Below are 20,954 nucleotides of genomic sequence, written 5' to 3'. Positions count from 1 at the left end.
TGGATGGACATTTGTTAATAACAATCTTCATCCTTTACCTGCCTTCTTGTGTGAACTGACAACGCCAAGTTTTTAGGCCGTCCGGGTATTCTGAAATCCTGGCCAGAATTGGTCACATAATTTAAAGAATTATGTAACCAATTTCATATCAGTCTGCCCATTTGCGCCCACAATGTTCCTCAACAAGCGTCATATGGTCTTCTTCTACCAGAAGAACCGTGCATAGATATTTCCATGATGATTTCTGGGTCATGGTGGATCGTTATTCTAAAATGTCTCACTTAATTGCTATAAAGGGGTTATCGACCACATCTCTTCTCACAGTCAACCTGTCCATATTACATTTGATCAGGAATGCTATTTGTTTTTCTAAATTTTGGCGAGCCTTCTGTAATCGATTGAATATAAAATTGGCTTTTTCTTGTGAAGACCTATTTCCATGGTTCAGGTAAGCCAACGCCAACTGCTACCGGTACTGTTGGTCTACACACCGTCAGCCAGTGACATCACCCAGAGCCATACCATTTTCTGACTATAAAAATGGTTAACTGGGCCACGAAATGGCAGATGAAATTTAATGTAGATCAATGTAGGGTTATGCACCTAGTTCATGGCAATAACTCTGCTAATTACACATTAAATGTAATACAATTGTGGAAAAACTTCAATAGAACAGGACTTCGGAATATTACTTGACAGAAAGGTGAATAGCAGCACATAGAGCCAGGCAGTGGCTGCAAAAGCAAAAATCCTGGGATGAATAAAAACCTGAATACATGCAGGTGATGCAAACTTGGTATTACCAAAGTATGAATCACACTTTAAATATAGACTATTTGGCATCTCACTGTAAGAAGGACATATTGGAGAAGAACTCGAGAACATTCAGGGGTGGGCAACTTCATTAATAAAGGGAAAGGAAGAGTTAAATTATAGAGATGCTAGAAAAACCAGGCACATCAGAGGTGACGCAATTGAAATATAGAAATATATTACAGGCCAATGCAATGATATGTATTAAGAACTTTTCATATCACTGACCATACAGAGGACACAGGGTCATCAATTGCGAAAGGAAGAAAGAAGATTTCACCACGAAAATAGAAATGGGCTCTTTTTTACAATGAATGTTATCTGTAGCTATAATTAGTACAGTATGGGTGTCTTTGACCTAGTGAATTTGCCATTCCTGGAGTTAAAAAGAACTTTGTCCTTTCTGTGCGAGGTTAAGTTGGCATCTGTGACACAGAGTATTTGTATTTGCTCTGGGACAATGAAATTAGAGACTATGAATGACTGTCCTTGATGGACTGGTGAAATTGTTCTTGATTTTTGTCAGAAACGTTTGCCATGGAGATAAGCAAAATTGTCAAAACTTATTCAGTGGTAGATTTGTCTAATTACAAAATCAATAGTTGAATTTTACCAGTGGAATTTGGCTTTGTGTTCTGTGCAGATTTTCTGCTATGATTTTCATTCTGCACGGAATTCAAACTTCACCACAGAGTAGAATGAATTGATAAATTCAGGGAAATGACAATTTACAATTACAGTGTGAAATGCAATTACAAACAACTCAGTTTGTACTACCGGAACATCACAACTTAACTAAATAATCTGTCCCACCGCAAATTTCGATTTGTGCAAAATTTCAGCAGCATATGTAGAGATATTATACTATATTATTTTTCAAGGGGAAGGTGTCTGGGAAGGGGCAGTGGAACAACCACCGGCTGTGGAGCTACAAACATTGATTCAGTATGATGTAGATTCAGTATTAGCATTTAATTATGGGGAAAGATTCACTTCTAATGTGAGTAGAACAGATTATTGAAATACCAGTCTACAAAATGAAGTCATATCGCCAATCAATGAGTCAATGTCCCTGGCTGAAAGTAAACAGGGTCTACTCATTAATCTGTAAATGACTAATTCTTCTATAGGGATCTGTAAGCGCAGCATGCTCTGTTAACCAAGTGTATTCTCTGCCACATTTATATTACAAATACCAAGAGACTAGATTTACTCTTTATTTATGCAGAACCAACCAACAAATTACATAGCGCTATATAGAGAACATTTCTATTCGTTCACATTAATCCCTGTAACAACTATTCCGTCACAGTCACACAAACTCATATACCCACTAGGGACAATTTTAGGTAGAAGCCAATTAAAATAACAAGAAAAGGAGAATAACAGACACACAGAACCAGCTATATCACTCTTAAGGAAATTTATAGGAAATGGAATCACAACACATTATATATATATATATATATATATATATATATATATATATATATATATATATATATATACACACACACACATATATATATATATATATATATATATATATATATATATACACGTATATACACATATATATATATATATATATATATATATATATATATATATATATATATATATATTCATAAAGAGAAGACCAGCTAATAAATTTAGATATGTTTACATAATTTACTCTGTCCCCAAGGATTGTTGGACAAATAAAACAGATTTTATTTCATGGCATTTTGGTTGCAAATCAATATGTTATAAGATTTACACAAATGAGTAAAAACTGATTTCGCATACAGTATATCAACCATCAGAAAGCATCAATATACTGCATATAGCTGGTTGTACTAAACGTATTCATCCAAAGAAAAAGAGGGAACGAACAAAAAATGTCTCCCAATTTAGAAATACTAACAATGCAGTCCTCCACGTATCCAGATTCTATACCGCACACTGCAAGTAACAGCGGAGGCTGAATGAATGTGATAGCATACATTTTAGCAAATTTCAATGAGTTCTGGGGGTATATTTGCTAAAGGTGGAGATGTTGCCTATAGCAACCAATCAGATTCTAGTTATCATTTATTTAGTACATTCTACAAAATGACAGCTAGAATCTGATTGGTTGCTATAGGCAACATCTCCACTTTTTCAAACCTGCAGCTTGATAAATATACCCCCTGGAGTGATTTAAATCTCAGCCACTTGTGATAAGCAACTCATCAAAGTTGCAAACAGTAACAAGTCAATTAAAGTGGTGATAATTACCATTACAAGATCTGATCTAAAATTCTTAATAACCCGACGTGTTTCTCTAGCTTACAGATCTAGCTTCATCAGATCCTTGGCAACACAGCAGATTATTTAAATATTTTTAATTCATGTATTGTTTTTTTCTCTTTGGGAATATATATGCCACTTGGGACCAAAGCTGGAAATCTCAAACATAGGCTGTGGGGACCAAAGCTGGAAATCTCAAACATAGGCATGCATAGCACCTTCCAATAGGGTGTGCACTCAATGAAACCTAGAGAGGGGTACTCTGTGCTGCAGCTTGCCGCTGGAGAGGCATTGTCTAGCAGCGCCTAGGGAATGAGGGTGTCTAGTAGTGACCCCAATTCATATTATGCCACAGTAGTGCCACAGTTCATATTATGCCACAGTAGTGCCCCCAGTTCATATTATGCCACAGCAGTGCTCCAGTTTATATTATGCCACAGAGTAGTGACACCAATTTCATATATATATACACGTTATCATTAAACACATATATTATACCACCCCAGCATTAAATGAAAGTACCCATCACCCCACCTTAAATTAATAATCCCCCACTATTAAATACCCCACAAATAAATTAATATCACCAACCATTAAATAATTAGCACCCACCTATCCGTAAAACATCATTAAATTAATAGACCACCTCCCAACCTCATTACATTAAGACCCCCCCCCTCCTCTCACACTTACCTTCTTTCAGCTGCGCTGCGTTGCAGAGGCTGACTCTTCAGTCTGCCTCTCTTGCAGCTTGCGCACATGGGATAGCGCACCTGTCATGTGGTGAGTTTCCCATGTGACGTCCCAGTGAAAGATAGGGGGAGGCAGCTACACATTGCGGAAGGGAGGGAAGGACGGATCATATGATCCATAGACGCGTGAAGGGGGATGGCTCCCGGAGGAGGGGCCAGACACCAAGACCAAAACAGTAATGTGGCTGCGCATTAGGGTATGACTGGGTACACGCCTATGATCTCAAACACTTACCCATCATTTCTAAAATCAATTGCTTTTTAAATTTTGAATTGGCTTACAATTATTATATTTGTTATGAGCTCTTGTGTCATTTTATGCTGCATGTAGGTGTACCACACGTATGTGGTAGGAGTGGCTATGGATGTGGCTGGGTCTCAGGTTTTCCAACTCCCCTGTTGATACATACATTCATAATAAAAGGAAGCATATGAATTAGGTGTTCAGAACTGCTTGTTGAAAGTAGTTCTTACATGAAGTGCCGCCAAAATCTTACATCCGCATATAGGAAGTGATGTCGTACATGACTATACGCCCTGTGAAGTCTTTTCTACACATAAGTGGGCCCATGGCAAAGCTCAATGTACTGGGCCCCCATACCCTTTGTAAAACAGAACCTCTACAAATTACACAGTGTGATGGATACTTGCATTATAATTTGGGGAGGAAATAGTTCTGTCATGGAGCGCGATCCAGGTTTACCATTAGGATTGATTAAAACACAAGGATCTTTCATCTTTTTGGAACATCTGGGGCTCAGATTGGAGCTCTTGTAGATCCTCACCTATCCAGGCTCCATTGCTTGCAAGTCTAATTGTCAGCCCCCTGTTCTGGTGAGCCCAAGGCAGAAGCCCATTTTGCCCTTTTATTTAAAAAAAAAAGCAGGCCTGTTTTGATAAAGTTTTATTAAATTTTTTTCCAAAAGAGATGGGAGAGGGGGAGGATAGAGAAAAAAAGACAGGGATCAAGGGAGGAAGGGAGAAACACAACCCTGCTTTGTACATGAAATGCAGTCTTTCTGAGAGAAGAGAGCCAAGATGTATTGGAAATAATTAGAGTAGAATATAGGGATAATCTTATATACATAACATTAATTAAAAAATATTTTCTATTGATGTACAAATATATAAAAGCATACATATAATAAACAGATAGACTTACCTCCCCGTTGGTAAAGCAATATAAATAGGCAACAACAAACCCCTGAAAATAAAAATAAAAGAGTATGTTAATTTAAAGTTGGTTTTTTTTTTGCACTTCTCTCATAATTATGGCAACATCTGACAAGCAGAAAGGGCACTTTACAGACCACCAAAACACGTCAACCCGCGCTGCTTCTGTTTTAGAACAAGGGCGCCCAATTGTTCGCTCAGTGTATTTGATGGTGCTGTCCCACATCCTGGCATTTGCGGGTTTGCAGGTCTCATGTGCTGGATACAGATGATAAAATGTATCCAACCTCCTACCATTTTAGGACCACCCTCGACATTCCTCTTTCTTCCTCTCCTAAAATACTCTTTGATTTAACATCATTTATATCTTAAATTTATCATGATAGGAAAGAACATAAGGACTGTTTTATTTCTGTCACTTTTGTGTATTTGAATGTTTTCATTACACTATGCAGAAAGTACACCTGGGAACATCCCCTTTAACGCCACTCCCATCAGCACATTTAAATAATACTGTCCCGCAAAATAAAATCTTATTTTTTCTACATCAACATGAAATTAGGCCCCTAATCTCTAATACAAACGTCTGCACCTCCACAGACGCAATTTTGGACCACTTATTTGTGCAGAGTTTTTTAAAATCTGGCACATTTGCGCAAAAAGCAATGGCTTACCAAAAGGAGCATTTGTGGGGTAGATTTGCACAGTCGTAAGTGCCTTATAACACTAATAAAATATTAACGTTAATGCAGCTGCCCTGATAGCAAGCTCAATTAAAATAGTATAGATTATCTTGTTACAATGTGTCACAGTAAGGCATCGTATTATGTTATAATAAATATTAGCACGGTGGCTCAGTGGTTAGCACTTCTGCCTTAGAGAACTGGGGTCATGAGTTCAATTCCCAACCATGGCCTTATCTGTGAGGAGTCTGTATGTTCTCTCCCTGTTTCCGTGGGTTTCCTCTGGGTGTTCTGGTTTCCTCCCACACTCCAAAAACATACTGGTAGGTTAATTGGCTGCTAACAAATTGACCCTAGTCTTTGTGTCTGTCTCGGTCTCTGTATGTGTGGGTCTGTTAGGGAATTTAGACTGTAAGCCCCAATGGGGCAGGCACTTATGTGAGTGTGTTCTTTGTACAGTGCTGCGGAATTAGTGGCGCTATATAAATAAATGGTAATAATAATAAATATTAAGTCTTAAATAAATATCTTAAGCCACTTTTATTATTAGAGCTGTTTACATTGGACTATGTTGCTGTGACTCAATTTTAATTTTTTTTCTACCAGTTGAAAGATATTTAAGATATAACTCTACCCAAAATGACAAAAAAATAGTTCAATAAGTTCATATAAAAAATAAATAAATTGTTATTACCAATTGGTTCCTCATCTCCGTAAGGGTGCGAATGCAAATAGCAGAGAGGAGTCCAGCTACACTACAGATCTTAGGTACCCCAGCAAGTCTGGCCACCAGCATTTCCAAGGTAAGTACAGATTTGGTATTTTAGCTCATTGCCCTCCAGCTATAACCAAACTTTTGGTCTTGAGTTCAGTTCATTATGTTTAAATTGTACACTGACGTCTATAGGAGGCGGTGTATGCACAGTGACCTGACAGTAAGGACAGCTCAGTGATCTCATTGCCCCATCTCTTCCCAGGTAGGAAATAAATATAGCCTCTGGCTCTATACCAGGTTGTTCACCAACCCCCTCTGTATATCAACCTGCGGGGGGGGGGCTCGGAAAATAATAATAATACTGGCTGGACAGTGACTCCTGGAACTGTTTTTGGGGATTGCTATTACTGCTCTCTGTCTCCTGAAACATTGATTGGTAATGTTATTGGTGACTGAGTCACTTTGATTTTGTGACTTGATCACTTAAAAGCAAAAGATGGAAAATGACACATCTGTAAACACTGATATTATGAACCAAAAGACTTCTATCCATTGACACAAATAGTAGTGTTACATCATCTCTTCCATTTTTTCCAAGATATAAACCACATATTAGATAAATGCGCTGGATTCATGTGTGACTTTACCTGGAAAGAGCTCATAGTCAGCTGGATGAAAAGCAATATATGCTTGGTAAGCCCCTTAATATGCTCGTCGCTGACAAATGTAAACAAGACTTCGTGAGTCCCCAGCAATGGGATAAGTATGAGAGTTGCTTTGGCAAACCTTAAATGTATAAAAAACAAATACATCATTATATCTGCATAGAGTTTGTATGCCCTCCCCAAATTCATGTAGATTTCCTCCCACAGTCCAAAAACAAACCGGATACATGAATTGGCTTCTGCCTAAAATCCCTATTGTGTGGGTGTGTTTGTGTGCCTACGGTAGGGACGTTAGCTCCAATGGGCTGCTGTGAATAAATAAATATTCTCTGACTGCTCATCACTGCAGAAAAATGATATATGTGAAGGTATATAAGGATTATATTTAAATGTATTTTACTAAACTTGAAAAGGGAGATCTGTGTGCACCTAACAGTAGTGCAGGCAGCATTGCCCATGTATATTATGGGGATAGGAAGAGTTGGAGAGCAGCCAAGCACTGTCTAAAATTACAGCCACGCCCCCATGCACGCTGGTCACGCCCACTGGCGGGGTGGTGTGGAGACCCCCCTCTACAAATCCTACGTTTACTCCTGGTGATATACACAAGAGAGCTGCAATGGATGGAGCACCATCCAAGGGGAGTTCTATTAACAATTACCCAAAGCCAGAATAATGACCTCAACATTTATAAGCCACTGTAGTTCAGAGAGTAGGGAATTGAATCCATTCATCCTGATTCACTAGACTAGAACAAAAGGATAAAGTGAATCGGACTGGATGGTGGCTGCCTTGTTGTCAGTGTCATACTTTGGCTTTTGGATTCACGTAATGGTGATGGTCCCTCTTATTGCTACATGAGGTGGCAGGATATAAAGAGATGAGGTTGCCAACCCCATTCCCGAAAAAAAAAATCCCTTTACTCTGTCTTAGTAGCAGAAATTTATGATCTGCTTTTTAGCAGACATTTGTGTGGTTTTTTACATACCTGTACTTGTAATCTGTAAATTTTAGCTGCTGAGCTTTCAACTTTAAATGCAAAAGATTTATTATCTTGATATGTACAATAAAGTTTATCTGCAAGACACAAAGATGTTGAAAGATAAAGTAAAGTATTGTGCCTAAAACAATATTTTCATGTACAATGAAGTCTGAGCCAGGAGAAAAGTCGGTTTTTAAAGGATTGTAAAATAGAAAATTTTCAAATTCATTCGGATTTAGATTTTAATACAAACACGACCAGTTTACATGATCTGAACATTTTCACACAAAAACAATGCAGATTGGTGAAATAGTGGAAAAATAAATTGGGAAAGAGTGTCTGTTGTCATGTGGACACATCTGCCACTCATTCAGAACCGTGGGTAAATGTATCAAGCTGAGAGTTTCTGGCGGGTTTGAAAATTGGGGATGTTGCCTATAGCAACCAATCAGATCCTAGTTATCATTTATTTAGTACATTCTACAAAATGACAGCTAGAATCTGATTGGTTGCTTTAGGCAACATCTCCACTTTCAAGCTCACCGGAAACTCTCAGCTTGATACATTTACCCCTTGGTCGCAACTCTGAATGCGGCATACATATGCATACGCTTGCATGCAGCTTTTTCAATCTCAAGTTACGCTTACGCAGCCATTCCAACATGAATCAGGCCCTAAGTGTTCAGTTCAAACGTGCACATCTGAGCAACCTTTTGGACAAGATGGACCACTAAAATAATTGTAGTTAATGCGCTCTGTTAATCTCAAACAATTTAAACTGAATTTTTAAGAAACAAGACTAGGTGTAAAGAATTCAAATGTCAAGTTGAAAATGTGTTTTCTTTTTTGTTACATCCAACAAAATATACACAAATAATTATTTAAATGCCCATTTTAGTCTAGCAACCAAAATATTTTTTTTACAAAGCTTCAAAATGAATGTATCCTCTTTGATTAACTGATCTGAACCATAACTGATTAAATTAGGTGACGGCTGCAAGTATACGCTGTAGAATACTTACAAATATACACAGAAGCATTGGCCCTTTAATGATATACCAGATTGCAGTACTTCTGTTTGTTCCCCAGCATCTAAAAAAACAGAAATAAAAAATTTATACTTAAAACAAGTTGGATGTATGAACTTTGCAGCACAGTGGCCTAGTGGTTAGCACGTCTGCCTCACAGCACTGGGGTCATGAGTTCGATTCCCGACCATGGCCTTATCTGTGTGGAGTTTGTATGTTCTCCCTGTGTTTGCGTGGGTTTCCTCCGGGTGCTCCGGTTTCCTCCCACACTCCAAAAACATACTGGTAGGTTAATTGGCTGCAATCAAAAAAAAAAAAAAAAAATTGACCCTAGTCTCTGTCTGTCTCCCTCTCTGTCTGTCTTTGTGTGAGTGTGTGTATATATTAGGGAATTTAGACTGTAAGCTCCAATGGGGCAGGGACTGATGTGAATGAGTTCTCTGTACAGCGCTGCGGAATTAGTGGCGCTATATAAATAAATGATGATGATGATGATGATATATATATATACAAGTTAACCCGTGCATGATACTCATGCATTCTAGTTAAATCAAGCTACTTAAGGTGTTAAATAGGTTCTTGTCATGCATTTGGGGCTAGGCCAGGCCTCCTCAGGGGAAGAGCGTTACTTCCCGACGTAAGCGCCCTTTTTTAACGTGGTTTTGTCCACATGTCACCACCTCATCATTCTTCTCCATCACCTCATCCTTCATCTTCATCGCCACATCATTAATCTCCATTGTCTTACTGTTCTAAAACCTCTCGATAGACAACGTTTCTGCTAAACACCTTATCGCTGTGCTCAATCAGTCTTCCTTGAAGGGCAGTATCCATAACCTGCACTTTTACATCACTGCTTCTCCGTACTCGTGAAAATGCGACATACAATTGTCCATGACCAAACACAGGCTCTGGTAAATAAATACCCACACGGTCAAGAGTTTGAGCCCTCAACTGGTAAATTTAGCCTTTACTACCCCTCCCATGGGGGGAACGGGGGATGATGGAAGTTAACTGACTTCACTATTATAATTTTTTTGTCAAATAATGTCAGTATACCAAATTTCAGGTCAATTGGATGAGCCCTTTCTGAGAAAATAGTTTTTTACACACACACACACACTAACACACGCCACTAGGCTTATATATAATATATATATATATATATATATATATATATATATATATATATATATTTGTATAAATACAAAGCAAGCCTGCAGCTCTGAACCTAGTGCAACAGGGGTTATAGCCCCCAGGACAGCACAGTGGCTTAGTGGTTAGCACTTCTGCCTCACAGCACTGGGTTCATGAGTTCGATTCTCAACAATGGTCTTATCTGTGTGGAGTGTGTATGTTCTCCCTGTGTTTGCTTGGGTTCCCTCCCACACTCCAAAAACCTACTAGTAGGTTAATTAGCTGCTGTCAAATTGACTTTATTCTCTCCCAGTCAAGTCTGTGTGTATGTTAGGATATTTGTACTGTAAGCTCCAATGGGGCAAGGACTGATGTGAGTGAGTTCTCTGTAAGTTCGCTGCAAAATTAGTGGCGCTATATGAATAGCTGATGATGATTTTTATATACCACTGATCTCTGCTCTTGTAGATATTAAATGTGTCTACACATGGACACTAATGAAAAACAAAATAGACGCTGTCAACCTAGTGACATGTGCCTAAACATCTATCAATTTAGGAACCCAATTCAATATTCTTGTGAAAAAAATCGCTTAATAAAAATGATCTATTTCTCCAGTCATCTTTCATCTTCCTTTGCCCTGCAGTGATTTCTGGTAATTATTAAGAAGTTGCAAAGAAAGTTTGAAGTAACAACAATTCTGTTTAATTGCAGAGTCTGCGTGAAATATGATATTAATTGTAATGCTGTGTGTCTAAGGAGAAAATATTGCTATTAATACTATCCAAAGGAACTTTTTGCTTCCTTTGGTTGCATTTCCACCTATTAGCCAACATATACATGCCAACAGGGGAGTGACAGGGGGTATGAGGGGGCGTGGTGATGTCGTTGCGTCACCATAGCCCCGCCCCCACTATACAATTCACGGCATTGAATAGCAGAGGTGGGGCTTAATGACACGATTAAGCCCCGCCCCCGTCATTCAATGCCGTGAATTTCGGCGAATCAGAAAGTTTACCTACTCTTCCGGGAGGACTCCCTAAAACTCGGGATCCTTCCGGGAATTCTGGGTGAGTAGGTAAGTATGAGCTATCAGTGGCTGAGCTCAGTGCTTGAAATTCCATCCACTTAGTGCAAACAAGTAATTCAGTTATTGTTAAACAGGACAACAATTTGTAATAGGACTGCTTTATGCATAGGATTATGGGAATTATACTTGTTTGGGATTCATATTCCATCCACAGTTTCGTGTGCTTAACAATGTCTCATGTGTCACTCAATATTTCCTGATGGTTACTCTCTGGTATGGGTCAGTTACCTGCTCACTGCCTATTATTAAAGCAGCTGTGTGCAGTGAATGTATGTAATATTCCAGAGCATAGGTAAAGCCACATAATGATTGATTTAGTAAATGTGGAAATCAGTAAATATGTCTTCACTGGTTTGAGACACCTGTGATTACATCAAAACCAGTGGAGAGGCGAAAAACCCAAAAACCTTTCATGCGTTCACAGAGTTTTTTCCCCATTTTTTCCAATTGCAGTGATAAATAAATACAAAATCAGCAGCATATCCCCCCAAAATCCACAACCAGCCCCAGCGACAGAGAACCGGGGCTAGATTCTATTACCAAAATGTAACTATAGTGCAAACCAGCCCACAGCTAGACAGCCATGGCTGATTCCCACTAAACCAGTAATAATAATATCATCATCATCATCATCAGAATTTAATTACATAGCGCCAGCAAATTCAGTAGCGCTTTGCAATTGGACAAAAACACAGTAATAAAACAATACTGGCTAATACATACAGACATAGAGGTAAGAGGTCCCTGCTCGCAAGCTTACAATCTATGGGACAATGGGAGTCTGATACATGAGGTTATGTTCTACACATTGCATATTGGTCCAGCCAGAACGCAGTTAAATAGTGCCTAGAGGTCTACATGATCCAGTCACACACCAATGTGGGTCAGGTGGTCACAGGGTTATTGTCTTGTGTGAATTGTGTAAAGGGTGGTAATAGGGTAACCTAGGGAGGTTAGGAGGATGGTTGAGGAATATTATAAGCTTGCCCGAAGAAGTGGGATTTCAGAGAATGCTTGAAGGTTTGAAGACTAGAGGAAAATTTTACTATGCGAGGGAGAGAATTCCACAGAGTGGATGCAGCTCAATAAAAGTCCTGTAACCGGGATTGGGAAGATGTAATGAGCGTGGATGAGAGAACAGATCTTGTGCCGAACGGAGGTGTCACGTTGGTAGATATTTTGAGACAAGTGAGGAAATGTATGTTGGTGGAGTTTTGTTGAGGGCCTTTGCTGTTAGAAGAATTATTTTATATTGGATTCTGAATCACACCTAGGCAGTGAGCTTGCAGGGTGGGATTTATGGCCATGTTGTCAACAGAAATAGAAATGTCAGGTAGGTAACTTCTGTTGGAGGGTGGAAATATTATTAACTCATAATAATAATAATAATAATAATAATAATAACAATAATAACAATAATAGTAAAGAAAACACAGTCTTGAAATACAATTTAATTGAATAAAATGCTCCCCTAACCCTCTCTTGACACTTTATTAGATATAAAGGAAAATCTTCGTTCGTCATAGTTCAATGAGAAATAAAATCTATTCTGCTTCCAGCGGACATGAAAGCAGCTGCAACTACCTAGTTGTAAATTATGACATTTAATCATAATTGTAAATTAAGTCTTAAAAATTATTAGAGGAGTGAGGGTGACTGATACCATAAAGTGATAGTAAATTCCATCTAATAAATATTATTCAGTGATTAAATAAGAGACAACCATAATATGATAGTATAAGTAGTAAATAAAAGGATTAAAAAAAAAAAAGTGAAAAATGTGATATATTAAATTAGTTAAGCATTTATACTATGTGCACGTACTCATATATGTGATCTGTCATGAATGATTAAAAAAAAACATTTTAGAATGATAATTAAAAAAATCCTCCAACATTTATATTATCATTTAATCCATGTGGATACATGTAAGAGAAAAATCCATTTGCCTCTCAACAAAGAAATTCCTGAGACTAATCTCTACCTCTAATTCCTAGGTAGAAATTCTCAAGGCCAGATGCTCTCAGGTCTACTGAATTACCTCCATATCTAGCAAAGAAATGTCTCACTATTGAAATTGGGAATTATTTGAAAAAGCACAAATACGTCAATATTTTAGGGCCACGGCTGTACATATATTATTGTTTTTATTAGTTAGGGTGCAATTATGTTGCTCACAATGTTATCGATGCCAAAACCATGGAGTGATCGTAAATTATTGAAGGGGGACTTGAGTTCAGCAGAGGGAGAGGTTTGATATATAGGCAACCTAAATATTGCTATAACTTGTAGGCAGCTATCAACTTGGCATTCATCCTGTTGGCTTTATTTTGAAAACTCTAAATGGGTAGTTTAAGATGTTTGTGAAACTACAAGTCCCAGCATTCCCTTCGAGCTATCAACAGGTTGTCTACTGGCAAAGCATGCTGGGGCTTGTAGTTTCACAACATCTGGAGGGCCGCAGGTTGGACAGGCCTGATCTAGAATGTGGACAGTATAAACACCCCAATCACAAGAAAGATATAAATAAATAAGGTCAAGGCTGCTTACCATAAACACAGAAAAAAAAACACGATAAACTTAATACGCTGTGTTGCTGTCTATGGAGTTTAACCCGTTATTAAGGAGCAACTGTTAATGGAAGTAAACGGAACTTACGCTTTACACTAATAAGCTTACTTAGAAGCCTTCAATGCTTTATTTTGCAGTCTATACTTTGAGATTCTGGAGATAAGCTTATGTACAAGAGATGAACATTTTCATGTTTAATTATTTATTTTGATCCTTTCTATTGGCGATTTTTATATTGATTTTCAGTATATGTTTTAGGAAGTGAAGATCAACACATATTTAGTCCGGAGTAAATGTAGAATATGTTTTAATAATATTCTTTAGTTTTGTATTCAATTTTTTCTGTCTTTCAATAAATTGTTATTTTGTATCATGTACTATTTACAGTTCTTCAATGCTGCAATCTGCTTTTTTTTTTATCTCCAGCGCTTTCAGTGCGCGGTGATTTAGGTGGTGTTTTGTTCAACTTTTGGAGATGTGTTGGCAGTCTCATTTATAGCTGGCTGAGCCTAGTATTGGGGAGATACTTATTTACTTTGATTAAGCATTATATGAGTTTATTAATTTTTTATGGTGAGATTATTCCATTCTGCGCCTGAAGTGTTTGTATGTTTCCTATTTTTTTAAATGTGGTAAGTATTGCATGCCTTAATATATTACTATTAATAATTTATCAACTGTATTTTGCAATTTTGCCATCACGGCACAAAGTTTATAAACAAGTACTCTGCACACTTTTGGTGCAGAATGTTCTATTGCAGGCCTTGCCAACCTGTGGCTCTCCAGGTGTTGTGAAACTACAAATCCCAGCATGCCTTGCCAGCTATCAGCGAGCTCTTTGATGACAAAGCATGCTGGGACTTGTAGTTTCACAATACTTGGAGAGCCGCAGGTTGAACAGGCTTTCTCTACTGCATGAAATGCACAACAAAAATATTCTATGAAAAAAATTAAAACTCTTCTTCTTCTTCCTTCTATCTTGATCCATCGTAGTCGAAGAAAGGTGTGTAAAAAAAAGAAAATTCCTCATAAAATGACACATTTGCTTAAATTATACAAGAAAGGAGTGCTAATGAATGACTTTCATTAGCAGCCAACAACAAGCAGTTTCCTACACTTGTGATTGGCTGGCAGTTAAGGAGAGTCCTGAGAACTCTCTGTTTTGATTCCACATCAATAGTGACTAATTAAAGACTTCCACAATGCTATACATTTATAATTTTCCTTTGTACACTGGAAGGAAGATTATTCTTGCTGTTTTTTTATATTTAAATCATACCTAATAGTGAATGAGTTTTTGGCGATCGATACAAATGTTAATAAACCAGGCATATATGCAACTGGTGCAACGTTATGAACGTCAATTAACTACTTTTATGTGCTACATTTTAGAGTTTATATTTTGGATGCTTGAGCTTCAATGTGCTTTTTTTTCATTTTCTAAGTCACTTTCCTGTAGAAATAGCAGTGCATTTATTGCAATGAGGTTACTGTATCTTTTTCTTCCACCCTTTCTCGCGTCTGCACGTCCAGCTCTGAATTACAAGACTTGATTTATTGCCGAGCAGTTAACGGATCGATATATACAGTATGTATATGGTCCCAGGAGATTGCATCATGAATCTTACTGCCAACGGCATATTTGAATCATGACTGATTGCAGTGACCTCAAGAGGAACAGAAGTCTCTGTCAGGCTGTAATTAATTAATAACTATATTTTTTCCTCACAAGTGCTAGCATTGCAATTTAATTGCAGATTTCATGCATGCCTCTTTTATAGATTTATTAAACCATGATTTCTTGATTAGAATAGAAGAATGATGTACAATTTATAGAAGCTCTCTAGCTTTGGAAATAAGGTATTCTTAATATTCTGATAAACAAATAGAAAGGCCATTTACGATGGATTTCTTTCAGCATCAGAGTTTTTACATTTGGGGCCAATAATAGCTAGTCTTTCTAGATGGTTTTATACAACCATTGTGCCACTGAACTTTTCCAAAATGGCTTGCACAAATATTATAACGGTACTTATTGAAGAAGGATTCCACCCAAAACCAATTATTGACATCATGGCGCACACGTTGACACTAAGCATGCTGGGAGGAAAGGTGGGCTGTATAAGCCCAAGCTTGCATTCCACAGTCTCCTCCTCTTCTCAGGAACGTCATGGACAGGAATGGCGCAAGTATTCTCCACCCCCTTCCCGTTTCCCCCCACGAACATAATGGATAAGAAAAAAATGGAAAATATGGGCAGCACTGTGGCTAAGTGGTTAGCACTTCTGCCTCTCAGTACTGGGGTCATGAGTTCAATTCCCGACCATGGCCTTATCTGTGAGGAGTTTGTATGTTCTCCTCGTGTTTGCGTGGGTTTCCTCCGGGTGCTCCGGTTTCTTCCCACACTCCAAAAACATACTGGTATGTTAATTGGCTGATAACAAATTGACCCTAGTGTGTGTGTGTGTGTGTGTGTGTGTGTGTTAGAGAATTTAGACTGTAAGCTCCAATGAGGCAGGGACTGATGTGAGCGAGTTCTCTGTATGTGAGATAGCATATGGAGTAATTATAGTGGTACAGTACATTCGTATTTGAAGCAGTCTATGGGGTTTATGAGATAGCATATGGTGTTTGTGACTGTGCAGAATGGGTGATGTAGTTAGTCGGAATGTGAGTCGCATTGGGAATTGTAATGGAATATGGGATATACAGTATATACATTCCATCGGTGCTACACTGTTTCATAATATGTGTAAGATTGCTATCGAAGATTGTTATGTTAAAAAGAATATACAACATCTCAAATGAAGATACTTTTGTGTGCAATCTTTCCTGATATAAGTATCACTGTCCCTATAATGTGCTATGCATACTTAAGTGTATATAACTATCTATTTGTACTGTATAGTAGATTCTGTGTGTAAGTGGCTGGAAGGAAATTATAAGCATTATGATGTTGGAAGTCCAACATCAAGGATAGTTTGCATGTTCTCCCCGTGTTTGTGTAGGTTTCCTTCGAGTGCTCCGGTTTCCTCCCACACTCCAAAAACATACTAGTAGGTTAATTGGCTGCTATCAAAACTGACCCTAGTCTTTGTCTGTCTGTGTCTGTGTGTGTGTGTATGTTAGGGAATTTAAACTGTAAGCCCCAATGGGGCAGGGGTTGATGTTAGTGAGTTCTCTGTACAGCGCTGCGAAATCAGTGGCACTATATAAATAAATGGTGATTATGATGATGTTGGAAGTCCAACATCAACGATATTTGCTATAGTGTGACTGAAAAGTATGTAGTGATACATATTTCTCAGTGCAGTCAACAAATCATTATCTAATTTTCAAAATCTCTCTGGAGGGTAGACAAGTATGGCTGTCAGTTACACTCACTGTCAGCTGGAATGCATTTCTGACTGTGTTGTGTACTGTGCAGGAAGCCGTATTTGTCATGTGATAGCAGAGAAGGGAGATGGAAGGAGATGATTTTATAGTGTACATGGAGGTTTGAGGTGCTTTCTATAGCCTCTCTGCTCACTACATAATTTGTCATGTGACTGTGGTTGCCATGTTAGTCACATGACACGGTGCAAACTGTGCAGAATTAATAGCAACCTAAAGAAACAAAACAAGGAATATGGCAATTACCAACCTTCTTCTTATAGCCTGCCAGTAGTGATTTATGTTAAAAAAAACACACCTCATTTTTTCATAGGATTACTAGTTTAATAAGAAGCACTAAGAACATACCCTTCATTTTCCAGATAGGTTCTTACTATCACCCACGGTATAACAAAGAGTAGAGGACACACTGCAAACAAGAAAGACAGATGTTAGGAATCTCCAGGCAATTATCTGATTTTTGAGTTATTTGTATTTGTGGGAACCACTTTGAATAACTTATAACACTGTATCAATCAAATTCGATAATATGGCGTAAATAGTAGAAATGTACTGTAATCCAAAGTTATCTTTCATGAGCCTATTCTATATATTTTTATTTATATATTCTATATAGCAAATTGAAATATGAGAAGCAAATGTTTGATTGGTTTATGTTAACATTTTATACAGAAAAACTTAGACCACTTTTATATTTCTAGACTTTAAGGAAAAGTAGGTGATTGTGGGCCCTTTATATCCACCTTCATACATTGCAGCTGAGTTCTGTTCATAGCATGTTGAATGAGGGACAAATAGAGAATAATGTAATAGACACACAAGTGTTGGTAGCATATTGATGGCAGACAATGGATACTGCTTATGCTATTTTCCATGTTCATTCAACTATTCTCCATTCGGCTGTTCCCTCGTCCAATTAGAATGTAGGCTACAATGTAGGGCCCTCCCTAACCTTTGCTGCCATGACTGCATCTATGTCTTTGTTTTATATATGTCCTGTTTTCCCCACTGTCCATAGCTATGGAGCATTATGACAAATTGCAAATCAACAACAACAACAATAATAATAATAATAATAATAATAATAATAATAATAATAATAATAATAATAATACTCTTGTCTACAACGATTCAGTGTTAACCCAATGTGAGATACCCATATAAGTAACTCTGAAACCATTTGCTACACTATATTGCAAATAAAACTGGAATATGATGGCTCCAAATAAAACAAATACTATTGTTGGGATCATTTTGGTTGCATCTGTAAATAATTTGGATCAAGAACAAATCATTTCCCTTTGGGATAACTGTGGCTCCATCCATCAAGGATTATATCTTCCTTATTCTTATTCCTATGTTACATTTGACTCCCGTTCAACTTGTGGTATACAGTCTCAAAGTACTAGAAGGAAGAATTAGCCCTCCTGTTTGTACAGAAAATACAGTACCCTAAATATACCTGATTTAACAGGATTAGTGGAAACAGTTACAGAGAGACCAGGGGGTAAATGTATCAAGCTGAGAGTTTTCTGGCGAGTTTGAAAAACCAATCAGATTCTAGCTATCATTTATTTAGAACATTCTACAAAATGACAGCTAGAATCTGATTGGTTGCTATAGACAACATCTCCACTTTTCAAACCCGCCAGAAAACTCTCAGCTTGATACATTTACCCATAGGGCTCTTCTACGGAAGTGGCCTGTTCCGTCATGTGTGCCAGACCTTTCCTGTCCAATCACATATTCCTTTATGTGAATGTGAAACAGTAATAGGTCACCTGTTTGTTTTCTTACATCAAACCAAATGAATAATGTGCAGAGCAAATAAATGTAATTTTGGAATATGTGTAACCTGAATTTTACTTTTACAATACATTTTATCGTTGAAAAAGTAAATACTGCTTCAGTGACACCGAAGAAAAAAGGAAAAAAGCAAGATGCCACTGCATTAAGATACATACACGAGTGTACACTTACACCAGCCAATGGCGATATATCTCAGCAGCATCCGCCTCTCAGACAGAACCATGGTGACTATTGTTGTGTGTAGATATATCCCTTCTACCAGCAGCCAGAAATAGTTGGCACCGACAAAGAAATGCAGGGAAATATGTACAGCTCTGCATGATGTAGGTGCCTAGAAACAGAGAAGAGGTGTCCTTAGCCTTTAATATGGACAATTTTAACAGCATTCCAACCCTACGAATAACAAGTAGTTGTGGGAATCCGGAGACATGCTGGCCAATAGAACATGTTACCTGCTGTGGTGAATTCGCCCTATCATTGCTGTACCTCGTTTTCCCACATTAAATGGTCTGCAGTTTCCCATTTACATTCTACAATGACTGCCATGTTTAAGGGGACTTGAGTAGTGGGCGTGTTCAAATAGATGACACTTTCTCTGTCAGATAACCAAATTATTTTCCCCCTTTGTGCGTGTATAAGATGTCATGGAAACTGTGAATGTTGTACTGTATAATGTTCTTTAAAAGAGCCACACCAGGGTAACGTCTACTACAAGTAGTGCCTCAATCATATATCTCTTCCGGATATTGCCGTTACAGGACCGTGTATGCAGATAGTAAGCTAGGAACTGGCATTGAGTCTGAAGCTATGGACCTCACGAAAAGACTGCAAAGGGTTAATCCAGGGATTTCAGCTACCACTGCCTGAACTGCCTAGGAGTTGCTGCTCCTACTGGACTACCGAAGATCAGAAGCCACAGAGAAGGCCTCCGATGATGGAAGATCTTCTTTCTTCTTCTTCCATACCCGTAGGTCTAGTGGATGTGTGTTTCCACCGAATGCAAGATGATCCTGAAGCAGGACCTTTGCCTTCCGACAGCAAGAGGGAGAGAGAAGCCGCGTGGCAAACGGACTGCGGATGGATACCTCAGGGGTTGGCTGAAGAGACCCGTTCCTGTACTGCATTGTTTCCCTACAGTATGAGTGTTAATCTTTTAGTTTAAAAGTGTTATAGAGCTGTCGTGTCTTTAGTGAACTTAAGCATTCTTTATTTATGTTTTGCCTAGAGGAGAAGATACGTGCCCACGTCCATGGTGCCGGCAGCGGGTGAAAGGTAGCCCGGTGAGCGCTGACTTGGTGCACATCTACTAGCTGCTGCCCCACGTCATTGCAACGTTGACAACTTAATACTGTTCTACATTTAGTTTTGCTGGTTTCTCTGTTATTGTTTACAGGGAAATCATTTACAATAGTTATTATCAGTAATTGCTGAACAGAAATAGATCAATCAAAACAACTTTCATCTATGGGCAAGGATGTAATTAAACTCTGACCACGTTCAGATGAATTGAATTAATTGGCTTATACAAGCCAGGCAGCAACTGCTCTGCGCTTTCCATTGTGTGCAGAAATCAGCTCTGTGTCATATCTCTGGGTGAATAACTATGTCTGATGCTATAATTACATGGCTGAAAAAACACAGGAGGACACTAGAAATAAAAGGTGAAGCGATTAGTAAAAGTTTCATTAGATCACATACAAGCCAATTAAATTAAAACATTAAAGATGGGAAACCATAGCACAGTTGGCCTGTATTTTGCATGTTACCCTTAAAAGGACAGCATTATTCGTTGATGATAACCAACTTTTGCTGACTTATAATATCTATAGACAGTAGTTTTGACTCCCACTCCTTTACCAAAGGTTCTAAACT

At 38.1% G+C, this 20,954-nt stretch overlaps 1 protein-coding gene across 1 annotated transcript in view; it reads right to left on the bottom strand.

Moving 5' to 3' along the window:
* GLP2R (glucagon like peptide 2 receptor) overlaps positions 1-20,954 on the bottom strand; it is a 98,077-nt gene that overhangs the window by 6,764 nt on the left and 70,359 nt on the right. Inside the window, exons 7-12 of the mRNA XM_075177972.1 lie at positions 19,254-19,413; positions 17,622-17,682; positions 9,077-9,146; positions 8,061-8,149; positions 7,055-7,193; positions 4,999-5,040 (exon numbers count right to left, since the gene is read on the bottom strand). Of these exons, the coding sequence (XP_075034073.1) occupies positions 4,999-5,040; positions 7,055-7,193; positions 8,061-8,149; positions 9,077-9,146; positions 17,622-17,682; positions 19,254-19,413 (561 nt within the window). The remainder of the gene's footprint in view (positions 1-4,998; positions 5,041-7,054; positions 7,194-8,060; positions 8,150-9,076; positions 9,147-17,621; positions 17,683-19,253; positions 19,414-20,954) is intronic.

Source organism: Mixophyes fleayi, chromosome 6, assembly GCF_038048845.1.
Source record: "Mixophyes fleayi isolate aMixFle1 chromosome 6, aMixFle1.hap1, whole genome shotgun sequence".
Taxonomy (NCBI): Eukaryota; Metazoa; Chordata; class Amphibia; order Anura; family Limnodynastidae; genus Mixophyes; species Mixophyes fleayi.
Note: the sequence above shows the minus strand (reverse complement) of the source record. Positions and strands in the feature narration are given on the sequence as shown.